The sequence below is a fragment of the Acartia tonsa genome, chromosome 5 (assembly GCF_053477335.1).
Source record: "Acartia tonsa isolate MP-2025a chromosome 5, ASM5347733v1, whole genome shotgun sequence".
Lineage (NCBI taxonomy): Eukaryota > Metazoa > Arthropoda > Copepoda > Calanoida > Acartiidae > Acartia > Acartia tonsa.
In genome coordinates this window covers 51392980-51407209 of record NC_137264.1, presented here as the reverse complement: position 1 = coordinate 51407209, position 14230 = coordinate 51392980, and the positions used below count along the sequence as shown (strand labels likewise).

The following is a 14230-nucleotide window of genomic DNA, read 5'->3' as shown; positions in this document are numbered from 1 at the left end:
GGTTTAAACTATTAAGTATTAAATCTTTTCCACCAATGATTTTATTCTAAAACCTCATATCCAAATGACATACCTATTTATTTTGAATAGCATGAAACAATTCCTTAAAATTTAAACAGTTTACAAAACAACCTTGATAGATCTGGGGAGAGAAGAGAGTAGCTTGTATCTGCCCGGGTAACTGTAGACCTGCGACTGGATCTAAATATAAATTTTAAAAATTACCCAGCTCTTTGTAATATTCAAATTTATTGATGGGACTCTTTGTAATATTTATATTAAATAAAGAGGCTCTTTACAAATTATATTTTGATAAGTGTCTCTTATAACATTTATACCTAGTGATGTGACACTTTGTTTTATTATATTAAAGTAAAGGAACTCTTTGCGTTATTTATATGCAATGATGAGGCTCTTTGTAATGTTTATATTTTGTGATTGGACTCTTTGTATCATCTATGAAGGTTTTCTTTGTTAATATTTAAATTAAGTCAATAAAATAAGTGATGGTGCATTATTTTAAATGAGTGATAGAACTCTTTGTAATAATATATTTATTGCTGAGACTCGTCGTAATATTTAAGCTAAAGGGACTCTTTTTCAAAAGCAAAACATTTCAGTTCTACCTAGGTCTAAAAATTAACTTAAGAAAAAAATATAAAATTCATCAAAACTTTGCCACAAGAATACATAATCATAACTCATATTCTAAAACAATATAAAAAAGATAGGTAATAATAACAAATATGAAAAAGGAGAAAAAAAAGAGGAAACCCTTACCTAGAAGTTCTTGAACAAAAAGAATCAGATAAACCACCAACTAAATAAAAACAAAATATTTACAAAATTAAGTGAATATTTATCAAAGCCCAAAATTTCCAAACCATTTAATGATTGGCAACTTTTATATAGTTTTTTTTGTTCTTTTAAACAACAAAAACTACCTATTCTTTTATACTTGCCAATTGTTGATAAGTGAACCGTTACAAATATGAAATAAGGGTTTATAAAGAAAATATTTACAATGCCTACATAATTTTCGTGGATAATCTGAAAAGCATTATTTAAACTTTACAGAAAAAGTTTGCCCGAGTAAGTTTCTTTTGTGAAATCCATATTATGTTATATTAATAACTAAAAGAAGAAAAGACTTTACAATATAATATATTGTTTCAGATAAGAATGGATTAAAACAAGGATATTAAAATAAAAAAGTAGCGAAGCACAAAATAACATGGATATACAAACGGGTGTAGTGGTCAATGTTATTGTTCAGTGGTCAATGGTCATAAAAATAGTGTTAGGAAAAGATAAATAACGAAAAAACACGAAGGGTTTTATGTATTTGTATTAAAATGTCTTTCGTAGCATGACCCTCAAACTGACGAAACATGTAAATTATAAATTAGATTCGCTACCCACTAAAAATTATCATGAACACGCAAATCAAGTTCTTTACCCAAATAATTTATCTTTCAACATTTTTTTCGTAACCATTCATACAAGTTGTATACGTATAATATACACTTGTAAATGAAAATCCTCATAAAAAAGGAAATCAAAAAGGGGTAGGTTAGAGATCTTGAGAAAAGATGTTCAAGAGAGAAATGCATAACACTAGAAAATACACGTCATTTTTAAAAGCGAAGCTTTTCTATAATTAGGGTCGGTCCGTACGTCCGTCCGTCCGAGATAGATAGCTTTTATTCATTAATTTAGGCATGTTAGAATTGTCCTATCGATTTTAAACTTTGCATTGGGATTCCTGTAGTAGTTAGGTACGATTTAGAAAGCGTAGCAACTCTATAATCATTACCAGAATGTCCGTACGTCCATTTTAAACATGTTGATTTTTCTACTTTTTTCAAAAACAAATTTTTATGTGATCTAATTATCCGTTTGATCTGATTTTTGGTATATTGATTCCTGGGACAACAAAGAACAATATTTAAGCGAAGCCACTCTATAATCAAGTCCTAAAAATGTAAGTATGTCCATAAACATTATCCTGTATCAAGCAGTTTTTCAACAAATTTATTTACAATTTTGCTTTGACTCTTATACTTTTATATTCTGATTATTCAGTTTAGACACTATACAAGTGTTTATGTCCGTTTGTCCTACCGTTTCAGTGCTTCGCTTTTATGGATGTTGTCATCCTTGTTTTATATTGGTTTCGTACCCATGAAATACACTTTCTGTACATTTTTAGTATTCTACTATTTCTGAATTGCATGCATTTTAATTCAGGGGGTATACTGGTGCACCAATAAAGACTGAGCTGCCAGCCGTTTGGCAACTAGCTACTGCCAATGCAATTTTATTACTTGTACTTTAATTTCGATTAATTTATATTTGAATAAACATTTACATTGGGAAAAACAAGTTTTTAAGGAATAGTTTGCTAAAAATCATAATGATTAACTTCCGTCAAAGGTTAGTGGGTTAGATTTAGCAATACTTTTGATTAAATAAGAAAAAAATGTTGATGTTCGGGCAGATGGAATTCCCTTAGTTATAGAGAAGCTGTGCTACTAAAAAAGTGGTCACAAATTTTTTCACCTGAATTCTGTCTTTCATCTAAATGCAGTAAGGATTCACGAACATATCTGAAACAAACATCTCCAATGACCCTTTTCGTCTGCTAGAAAATTGTTTTTTGCTAATTGGCTGTGTTAATACTCACGACACCATATTGGTTGATTTTCAAAGAACCAATTGAGAGTCGGAACAAGGTCATTGCGATTGGGTAATACAGTTATTTAACCCTTTCTCCCCCTAGTGTTTTACTCTAATGTTGTAGGGAATAATTATATAAATTCTAGTTGAATAATCCATTATTTGATCAAAAGCAACACCACACACTCAAAACGCGTCGGTCAACAATATTCTTACAAGTAACTTTGGCCTAGCTCTAAGGGTTCACTCTAACTTTTATGGGAATTATCATGCAAAGATTGGAATCATTAAGACAAATCTAACATGTCTAAATTAATTTAAGAGCTAACCTCTACAGATCTACCTACCCTAATTATAGAAAAGAATCACTTTTAAAAAGTAGAAAGTTTTTAAAAAATATGCTTTCATCTTATATTCGTTACCAAGAAATCGTCAAGCAAAATATTTTTCTACAGAATTATAAAACAAGGATGACAACAATCATAAATAGAAGGCGTGTAGCACAAAAAAGACTATAGGTAAAAGGGAAAACGGACGTTTAGACTATAGACTAGCTGCTCAATGATCTTAACATTTACATCTATAATACAAAGTAGAACGATGTCAGTCTGTTTGTCTGTTTGTTTGTAGCGAAGAATCTCGCTAACCACTGAACCGATCGGGTTCTCTTTTACAGGGTAGCTTCTCATAGGTCCCGGGAAGGTTTAAAACTATTTTCTTGGGGGGTGGGACACCCCGAACTCCCCCCAAAAAATCAAAATACCCCCCCCCCTCAAATTTTTTTAAAAACTAAATTTAAAATAGTGGGGTCGACTACCCCCCCCCCCCAAAAAAAAAAATTTCTCCTCCCCCAAAAAATTTTTATTTTATGTTTTCTTTCAAATCTAAAATATGATAAAATGATTTGATTGAACCCTTTTGGGGCAAAGCCCCTAGAGGCTAGGGACGAAGCCGCAAGTAATATATATATTACAAAGACTACAAAAATAAGCAAGATTTGCGTAACTCTAATATTCCAAAATTGTATACAACATACCAAATCCATTTTATATAACTTGACAAGAATTTTTTCTGTATAATATTTTTAAAAACGAAGCTTTTCTATAATTAGGGTCGGTCCGTACGTCTGTAACGGATAGCTTTTTTCATTAATTTAGGCATGTTAGAATTGTCCTATCGATTTCAAAATTGCATGATGATTCCTATAGGAGTTAGGTACGAGTTAGAAAGCGAAGCAACTCTATAATCGTTACCAGAAAGTCCGTACGTTCATTTTAAACATGTTGCTTGTAAACTTTTTTAACAGTATATTCCAGTGTTCTGGAGCCGGAGCCGGGAGCCGGGAGCAGCAACATTTTTGGTGGAGCCGGAGCCGGATCCGGAGCCGTATTTTTCGTTAAAAACGGCTCCGGCTCCGGACTAGCTAAAAATTATTTTTTAAAGTAATATTATAATTTGGCAACGGTCTATTTCCATATAATAAACTGAAAAACTATTGTTACTTAACAAATAGACACACATCCTTCTACTTTTATATAGCTTTAATCAAATAAAAGCAAAATATTTTATATTATTTATTTTATTTTATCAAATTCAATAATGAAAAAAAATTGATATATTAATTTTAAGGTAGGAGCCGGAGCCGGAGCCGGGAGCCGTATTTCCAAATACGGCTCCGCGGAGCCGGAGCCGGAGCCGCATCAAAATTATACGGCTCCGGCACCCTGGTATATTCATAAAAAGGACGCGCACCAACTAATCTATTCCCCAACAAGGAAAAATCAACACATCAGGTACCGAATATTTTCGTTTATTGGGGGAAAATTAGTTTGATAACAATACAGGCGGTCAAAATATTCAAATTTTAACATCAAATTTTATGTGATAAAATTATCCGATTGGTCTGATTTTTAGAATACTGATTCCTAGGACAACAAAGTACAATGTTATAAGCGAAGCATCTCTATAATCAAGTCCTAAAATGTAAGTATGTTCTTGAACAATACCCTGTATTTAAGCAGTTTTTCAGCAGATTTACTTACAATTTTGCTGCGTTCGACATTTATATTCTGATTATTCAGTACTGACACTATACAAGTGTTAATGTTCGTTTGTCCTACCATTTCAGAGCTTCGCTTTTATGGATGTTGTCATCCTTATTTGCCTTCAGCTTTATATCATTCACAAGAAACGGATATGAACTGGTTGTCACATAAAGTATCTAAAAAATCAATTGTATACACAGAAAAATTAACCGGAACGCCCACACACACACACACACACACACACAATTACACAGACAGGTACACACTCGCACATAAACACAGTTTATTACACTAGTCCTCAAGGTTTGAAATAACGTTTTCTTATTTGTTAGCATAACAATTTTGGGGACTTTTATAGAATTTTTATTGGTTGGTTTGTCAGATTGAGTGTCCAAACGTTTTAACCATCTGTTGTGATCAACAAAAGGAGTAATTTTGTGTATTATCATTAGAGATGTACATCAATTTATCCGAGATTGTCTTATAACTTTAGATCTCCGGTAACAAACGCTTAATAAAGTACAGGAAAATATTGTCAAAATCGATTCTAATTATTACTTTTTTCTCTTCATTTTTATTGCTAAAGTCACTGCTTTTGGCCATAATTATTGTCCTACAGTTATCATTCCAGCTTATACTAATAACGAAATTAGTTGAGAAAAAAATTCACGAAACCTATAAGTGTTTTTAAGCTGTCGTTTGGGTCCTGGTCCTTTCCAATTGCCCCCCAATTTTTATTTTAGATTACTTTGACTTATAGGTTATACCTTATTCTTGGTACTATTCCCAAGAATTGGATTTGTATAACATCAATATGAATAGAAAATATACTTTCTTTGAATTGTACATTTTACAATTTTTTTATTGATGAAATTGGATAGGACGATGGAAAACAATATTGAATAGAGAAAATATGTCAAGTAGCACAAACACATAGGTAGTAACACTATTTTGGCTTTGTCTCTTATTAATATTTAAATTTTTTTAAAGCAGCTTTAGCAAGAAGAAAGTTACCCCGACCCCACCCCCCAACGACCTTTGTCTGAGAAGTCCTAACTGTGCATGGTAATAAGTTGCACCTGTTTATGGGCCAAGGCATTCCCCTATTCTAACTATTTATGTCGTGCACCTATCACCTCCTCGACGACGAGCGGATGCGCTACGTGTTGAGCCACGGTCGTGGGTCTAAAAAAAGTGTCACTTACTCTTGGTACTCCTCCTCCTGTTGTCTGGCTGACATGAGCTGGTGTATCCTGGCGGGCACCTCAATGGCCTGGGCACAGTGTGCGCTGCAGGCAGTGTGCTGGAAGGGGACACAGGTATTGCCCAGGTACGGGTTCTGGAGCACGTTACAATTTTGTTACCAATTATTTAAAAGCGTATTTTTTTTTATAATTATGCCTGTCAGTGCGAACATAACAGATAGCTCTTTTCGTATTTTTTTTGTAAAATCTAATATCATTTGCTCTCATATTTAAACAAAACTTCTTATAATTATGCTTTGGTAATAATAATTGCTGTGCTCTGAATCTGATGATTCCATAACGCGAAGTTTGTGGAAGTGAACTCAAACTAAAGTAATGGGATTATCTTATTCGTTGGCTAGAAAACTTTAGGTATCCTTTTTTAAATTATGATCGGTTGCTTCCAAACTATTCACGTCAAAACTTTTTCACTACAATTTTAATCTAAGTAAGCAATTTTGTTTACACAAATTGGATCTAATGCAGCTCACAGTAAAATATTGCTAGCTGCCAAACTTTTGAACGTAAAGATCATGCCCTCACACTGTTTTAAGCGGCATAAGAAGGCCTACAAATAATCTGGAATAGCAATAAATCAATAATGCATAATTGGATCTTGGGTATGATCTGTCATTCATCCGTTTGGCAGCTAGTAGCTTTTAAGATTAATAGATTTTAGGAAATATTCGTTACTAGGAATATTTTTTTCCGTGAACCCACAAATTTTCATCTATTGTCTTATCTCTTAAGATCTCTGGTGTAAAAATGTGGAAGTGAATGCCCACTGGCAACAAAATGTTGATGTTCCTTGAATGTGAATACTTTGTAGTGGGTCTCTGGGCTGTACATCACTTCACTACAGTGATCACATAACTGAAAATAATTTTATAATTACCTAACAAGAATGCCAACATTCATAAAGACGTAGCTCAATAATTACGAATTTGCATTTTTGCACAATAGCATTATTTTCAAATTTCATCTCACATATAAAAAATTGCAGACATAATCATAGATAAAAAAGAAAATGGAATTAATAACTTATTAGGTATTCTTATTTCGTGGCAATACACCTTTAATATTCAAAACATAGAATCCAAACTTGTAAGTAATATGTTGTAGAACGTTTAAAGAAAGCTAATTATAGAGATGCTGCGCTTCCAACATTGTTCCTTAAGTCTTAGGACTCATCTTAAAAAAATAAAGTTGACTGTTCTAAAAAAATCGAAATGTTGCAACTGACGTACGAACATTATATAAATGATTGCAAGTATTAAGTAGCTTCGCTACAAAATAGAACTTACTTCAACTTTACTGTTTAAGATACCTACCTAGTTTTACTCTGGTAGAAAATATAACCAAAAAAATAAAATAATAAAATAACAACAAACAGACAGACAAACATAACACCATATAAGTAAAGAAACTTTGCTATAAAAGGGGACTATCCACTAACGAGCGCAAGTGATTCAATGCTTACCATTTCAAATTTTATTTTTAATACAAATCATGGTGAAACTTAATTGTTTTGGACGATAAACCAATATTAAACAAAACCTCGTATTTTTACCATAAAAATACTCAGGTTCAATGCTGGAAATTGCTTAGAATAACTTGCTCTCGTTCGTGCATAGTCCCTTTAAATTACCTCAACTTCACTAGTTAGCTGTGTAAGATATTGTTTTAATCTTGTTGGGACAACAGCTGAGAAATAATTCTGTCTGGACCGCAAAACGCTCAAACCAGCCAACTCCTAAATGATGACAGGCAAATTCAGGGTTAGATTTCGTACAGTACATATTTTGTACCTACATATTGGGATTTATCGAGTTTTATCAATAATGATTAGGTAAAAGGTTTATTTAATTAAATATATAAAACAAAGATACTCTAAAAAATATAATTCTAACTTTTTGTAGCAGTATTTTAGTGGTTATTTGTCTATGTACTTTTTAATTTTGTGTACATTTTCGGTCTATTGGGCCTTCTGAATATTAAGGGATTAAGGAATAGGACAATGGAAGAAATCCCTACTTTAGTAGAAAGTATATTTCAATGGTTTTGGGGGGAAATCGATATTTAAAAGCTGCCAAAGTGTTTCGGTTGCTTGTAACTTAAGGTCAAGTAATATTGGTTACTAGGTAGCCTCGCAAGGTTAGGGACCCTCTTAGAAAATCCCCCCCCCCCCATTTATTCCCAAACGGGAGAGGGATTCAGTGCTTGATAGGCACTTTGAGGGAAAGCACCCTTTTCCCTGCAACCTTAACTACTCCTAACCTGCAAGGATTTCATCTTTGTGTTGGTTCTTTGTGCACCAGGGACCTCCAATATTCTGTCATAATGGATAGTGAAAACGTGGATATTGTGTCGTCAATTTAAGTTGCTTATATAGTCCTCAGATATTGGTCAATACGTTCATTCATTATCAGGGGAGTGGGTGGGGTAAAGTCATAAGAAGAGGGGGTGGGGGTTCACCGTCATCAGGGTATGCGAGAATATTTCACGGTATCCACTTATTCTATATCCATTCCTGTCATTGATGTCTGTGTGGTAGAACATAAATGTATCCTGAACATCAAATTTACATTATTAACAAGGATGACAACATCCATAAAAGCGAAGCACTGAAACGGTAGGACAAACAGACATTAACACTTGTATAATGTCAGAACTGAATAAACATAATATAAATATATAAGAGTGAAAGCAAAATTGTTAGTAAATTTATTTAAAAACTGCTTGATTCAGGATAATGTTTATGGACATACTTACATTTTTATGACTTGATTATAGAGTTGCTTCGCTTATTATATTATACGTTGTTGTCCCAGGAATCAATATACCAAAAATCAGATCAATCGGATAATTAGATCACATAAAAATTTGTTGTTAAAAAAGTTAAAAAATCAACATGTTTAAAATGGACGTACGGACGCTTGCTAAATCGTACCTAACTATTGAGGGAATCACCATGCAAAATTTGTAATTGATAGGACAATTCTAACATGCCTAAATTAACAAAAAAAAGCTATCCGTTACGGACGGACCAACCGACCCTAATTATAGAAAAGCTTCGCTTTTAAAAATTGAAAGTTTATATAGCAAGGGTAGGTCCGTGCGTATTTTTATAACTGAAATAGTTATGATTCTGAGTCTGTAATTGATTTTAAAATCCTACACAAAACAAGATAGTTGCGTAAATTTTACGTTAGTGTCCTTCACAAACTGTAAGCCCTGACTATAAAATAACTACGCTCAGCTGTAACCAACAGCTGAATTAATTTGAAAAAAATATTTAGTAATTTCGGCTGATTTATTGGTGTTTTTTGGGAGGCAACTCATCCGAGTAAAGACTGTCCCCCAAATATTATTTTAGATTTATTTCACTTATTGGCTTTAACTTATTCCTGAGCTACTCTGGCTATAAAATTACCTTGAAATAATTATGATTGCCATGTCTATGCACCCTCTGTAGAGATCTAATCCTGAGAAGTAGGCAGGGCAGCGCGTTGAACAGATTGTTGTCGAAAAATGCTTCTTTCAGTTTTCTACACAAATAAAACAAGGATGACAACTGACAACTTACATGCAGTGTTGCGGATCCGGATCCGCAAAAAAAATGCGGATCCGGATCCTGGGGTATAAATTTATGGAAAAATCTACCTAAATTTATATAATATAGTCACTTACAAATTTTGAAATATCTGGTAACCTTGTTAAGATCAGCTGATTCACTCCCACACTCTTTTCTCGTCGAGAATAAATATTTTTTGAAAAATTGGTTATTTTATTTTTATTGTCAAGGATCCGGATCTGCATACAATCAATGCGGATCCGCATACAATCAATGCGGATCTGCAACACTGCTTACATGAGTAGCGAAGTACAGAAGTAATAACTATTATTAAGTACATTAAATCAGAGTTAGGAACATAGCAGAGAGAGAGAGACAGTGGATAATGGGCTGTATACTACACTAGTCCCTAAAGTTTTAGCAGAGTTGTGGATCCGGATACGCAAGGATCCGCATTTTTTTGAGTCCAAGGATCTGGATCCGCATTTTTTTGCAGATCCGGATCTGGATCCTTGGACTCAAAAAATGCGGAAAAAATGGAAAAATCTACCTAAAATTTAAAAATAGCCACATACAAAGACATTCTCGTGGTGAGAGCCAATCTTTAAGGTTTAGGTTCAGACTTAAAAATTAAAAGTATTTTTGACTTCGAGATTAAGGAACAAATTAAATATTTTTTGAAAAATTTGGTGATTTTATTTTTATTGTCAAGGATCCGGATCCGGATCCGCACTGACCAAATTTGAAGGATCCGGATCCGCATACAATCAATGCGGATCCGCAACCCTGAGTTTTAGAATAACGTTTTCTTATTCATTGGCGTAACAAATTTGGGAACTTTTAAATTTTGAATTAGTTGGCTCATTTAGTTGAGTGTTCCAACGTTTCAACAGCTAATTTCAATCTATAGAAGGGTATTGTGTATCATCATTGGGGATTTACATTAATTTATCTACCATTGACTTATCCCTCCCTGGGAATATAGACTAGATGTTCATTGGCCAGAAGAATATTCGGATCATGTTAATTAAAGGTTAAGCGCTTAACCTACAAGTAACATGTTTAAACTTTGCTTAACCTACAAATAACATGTTAAAGGGAGATAAAAAAAAGGGGGATAGGCAGACAATGTTAGTTATATTTTTATAGAAAATAAGCTTTTTTGTCATTTCTAAAGAACTTCAAAACCCAAAACAACTTCCTTTATCTTGAACCAAATAAACTAGGAAAACTCCTCCCACTCTTTTTCTCCTGAGAAATTTTCACCTACAAAGTTATTTGGATGAATATATGTGGAGAGATCGCTATAATTATAATGCATTTTACAATTTCTGCAACCAGATTGCTATTCAATATCAATTGGTTTACTAATCTTTCATGAAATTCTAGATGACGAGAAGGTCTTTTAATTATATCCTATTATATAAAGTAGTAAGCGTTTTTTGTCTGTCCCGAAGGATCTCGCTAACCGCTAAACCGATATTGTTCTCCTTTACAGTGAAGCTTCTTAAAAGTCCTGGGAAGGTTTAAAACTATTTTAGGGGAGGGTGTTTTCACCTCCCCCCCCCAAAAAAAAATTTTTTTTTACTCTTTTGAAACTCAAATTTAAAATGGGATGATGTCGACTTTTCCCCCTCCAACCTTAAGTACCACTAGAGGCTTCTAGGGCGTAGCCGCTAGTAATTATATACTTCAGAACATTTAGAACAAACAAATAAATATTTCCCTTAATGTGCCTATCGGCCCATCGGGCACTCCCTCCCCTATTTTGAAATAAATAAAGGGGGATGTAGTTTATGTCCTATGCCTACCCCTTTGGGGCTAAGAACACCAAATATAATCTTACCTGAACTAAAGAAACGGGTATAGTCCTTCTCGTGGCAACGCACCTTAAGGGGCGATTCTTCGTATTTTCAAAGTAGCTTTTCTCCTATTTCTAGCCACTGCGGGGGGGGGGGGGGGGCTCTAACCCTGCGGGGCAAATTGCCTAACCCTGTGGGGTAATCATCTATCCCCATATAACCTAAAATAACCTTTAAAAAGCCATTTTAAAAATACGACGAATGCCCCCTTAAGGGGCGTTGCCACGAATGGGACTATTCCCAAAGTAACAAACAAACAAAGGAAAATCTCCCCCCCCCCACCCATTTTTTCAAATAATTTACAAATAAGTGAAGGGGGGAGGGGTTGTTCTGTGCTTTAAAATGAAATTTGAGGGCAAGTGCCGAATTCCTAATATATCTAATTTCATAACGAGCTTCTGAGAAAATAAAATTACACAACAAATAAAAGAGTTAATAAAAACTCACAAGCTAACTCTTAATATCTTTTAAAAGAATGCAAGAAAACGTGGGTTGTTTAACCCTCGAACCGACAAGAAGACAAAACACCCACCCCTGCTAGTGGTTTAATTAAAATAGTTAGTTACTATCCGCCAGGGTTGGCTGGAAAAGTCCAGGGCAGTTAAAACCACATGGTTTTGACCGGTTTTAACCACCAATAAAAGTCAACAAATATCTTTAACAAAAGTCCACATTGAAAAAAAATGCTGTTTTCGCCTCCAAAAAGTCCCTATATTACTACTTTTTCTTAAAATGCCTGTACATTGAAAATGTGGAAGAATGGATTAATGTGAGTATAAGTTTTACATTCGGTAGGTTAATGTACCATTAAAAGGCCCGGTTGGTTTTAGACGTCAAGATAAAATAATAACCCATCATATTCAATATTCATTTTTATAATGAGGGGAACGGGGGGGGGGGGGGGCGGAAGTGTTATGCTGTTCACTTTCAGGGAATGCGGCAAAGTTTGTCTATGGTCCATATTTAGTTGGTGGGAAATTGCCAGAAAATTCATTTCTTCTTAGCATTTAGATAATTTCAGCAGAAAATCAACTTAAAAACTAGGGATGGCAATTCGTTAAATTTTTGGACCGGATTCGGATTCTTACAAGAATCCGTCAAAAAAATGGCGGATTCCCGCGGATTCCGGATTCGGATTCCATATTCTAGCAATATTTTAAAAGGCTTTTTTGAAGTGCTACATATGTCCTATAAATTAATGTTTTTGGAGAATCGAACTAGATTTTAAGATTTTTATACAATATAATGATGATAATCTTTGCCTTCAAAAAAGGGGAAGTTTGAAGAAAAAACTCAAGACGCTAATTTAAGCCTACCAATTAAGAATCCGAATCTGCTATCAAAAACGGATTCCGGATTCGGATTCCAAAATTGACTACAAATTGGGCGGATTCAAGATCCCGGATGCGGATACGGATTGCCAACCCTGTTAAAAACACATTTCTTTAGAAAAAATAAAGGATTACCAAAGAGAGAGGTCATTTTCTAGTAAATCCCGTAAAGGTGTGTGTTATAAGGCCTAAAAATAGTAGTAGAACGATAAGGTGCTCTATATATTTGTATTCCCTATTGAATAGAACAATAGGGAAATTTTTTTTTTTTTTTTGATAACCGTACCTGGAATATCTTTGAAAAATACGAAATTTTTATCAAACGCTTTGTTTGGCTCAAACTGACAAAAATTAAAAAAAAATATAATTATAATAATAATGTTTTCTATAGGTACAAGGTAAAGGTTAAGAACAATCTATACCATTAACCCTTTACAGTCGGGCCCCTAGCCGCACCTTAATTGGTCGGGGGGGGGGGGGGGCGTTCAACGCCCCCCCTTATTATCTCAGTTCCTATTAAAGTTAGAGGGCTAAATTTTTTTGTGCAAGTCCCTTGTTTGATAATGAATTTCCGACCTTTTCTAAGTCTAAGTCAATTTTCGCTTCCCTCACCCTTTTATTTAACAACCTTTGTTTTTAGGTCTTTTTTTACTTAAAAATTTCAAACGGCTGTAATTTTCTTATTTTTGAAGCTAGAAGAAAATTTTTTTTCCAGAAAATGTTTAACTTTATGTAAATTTTACATTTGAAATATCAAAATATAAATTTCAGCGGCCGCAGCTGTACTTGGCAGCTGCAAGCCGCCGCAGTCGGCGGTCGGCGGGAAAACGGCGGCGGATCTTCATGAAATTTTAATACGTTATGTAGACATGTCAGAAAAGCTTAAGTTTAAAATTTGAAGTCTCTAAGTCAAAAATTGCGGCCACAGGAGACTTTTAAAGATTTCTGGAGACCTGGAGGATCAGGACCTACAGGATCATACCTGGAACCTGAAAGTGACTTGAACACCTGTATTTCATATAAGGATGTACTACTAGAGGATTTTTTAGTATTCTGGTATAATAAAATGCTTTGTTTTAGTCAAAAAAATATTTTTGCTCTTTACCTGGATGACCCTGCCAGGTTTGCTGGCATCCTGTGCCCGCCAGGATGGAGATATTCAAAAAATTCCAACTCTCAGTTATGTGTCATACCCATACTTAAAAAGTCAAGCAGTTTGGGCTCTTTATCTTTCACACACAGAAAATGAGATAGAAAAAAACGGATGGGGGGGCGTTCAACGCCCCCCCCCCCCAACCGTTAAGGGTTAAACAAAGGAAGAAGTCATTCTTTACAGGTTGATTTATTATAATTATATTTTTTTTATTTGAGTCAGTTTGAGCCAAACAAAGCGTTTGATAGAAATTTCAAGATATTCCAGGTACGGTTATCAAAAAAAAAAAAAAAATTTCTTCCCTATTGTTCTATTCAATAGGAAATACAAATATATAGAGCA

General features: G+C 34.1%; 1 protein-coding gene across 4 annotated transcripts in view; it reads right to left on the bottom strand.

Moving 5' to 3' along the window:
- Nucleotides 1-14230, bottom strand: part of LOC145319777 (uncharacterized) — a 44566-nt gene that overhangs the window by 1644 nt on the left and 28692 nt on the right. For all 4 annotated transcript variants that reach the window (XR_013880024.1, XR_013880025.1, XR_013880027.1 and 1 more), the window contains exons 16-24: nt 9402-9516; nt 8506-8536; nt 8246-8307; nt 7617-7721; nt 6778-6841; nt 5930-6065; nt 2563-2609; nt 781-820; nt 133-201 (exon numbers count right to left, since the gene is read on the bottom strand). Coding sequence is in view for 1 of the 4 variants with exons in the window: in XM_080162124.1 (XP_080018250.1) it covers nt 133-201; nt 781-820; nt 2563-2609; nt 5930-6065; nt 6778-6841; nt 7617-7721; nt 8246-8307; nt 8506-8536; nt 9402-9516 (669 nt within the window). In the remaining 3 variants the exon portion in view is untranslated. The remainder of the gene's footprint in view (nt 1-132; nt 202-780; nt 821-2562; nt 2610-5929; nt 6066-6777; nt 6842-7616; nt 7722-8245; nt 8308-8505; nt 8537-9401; nt 9517-14230) is intronic.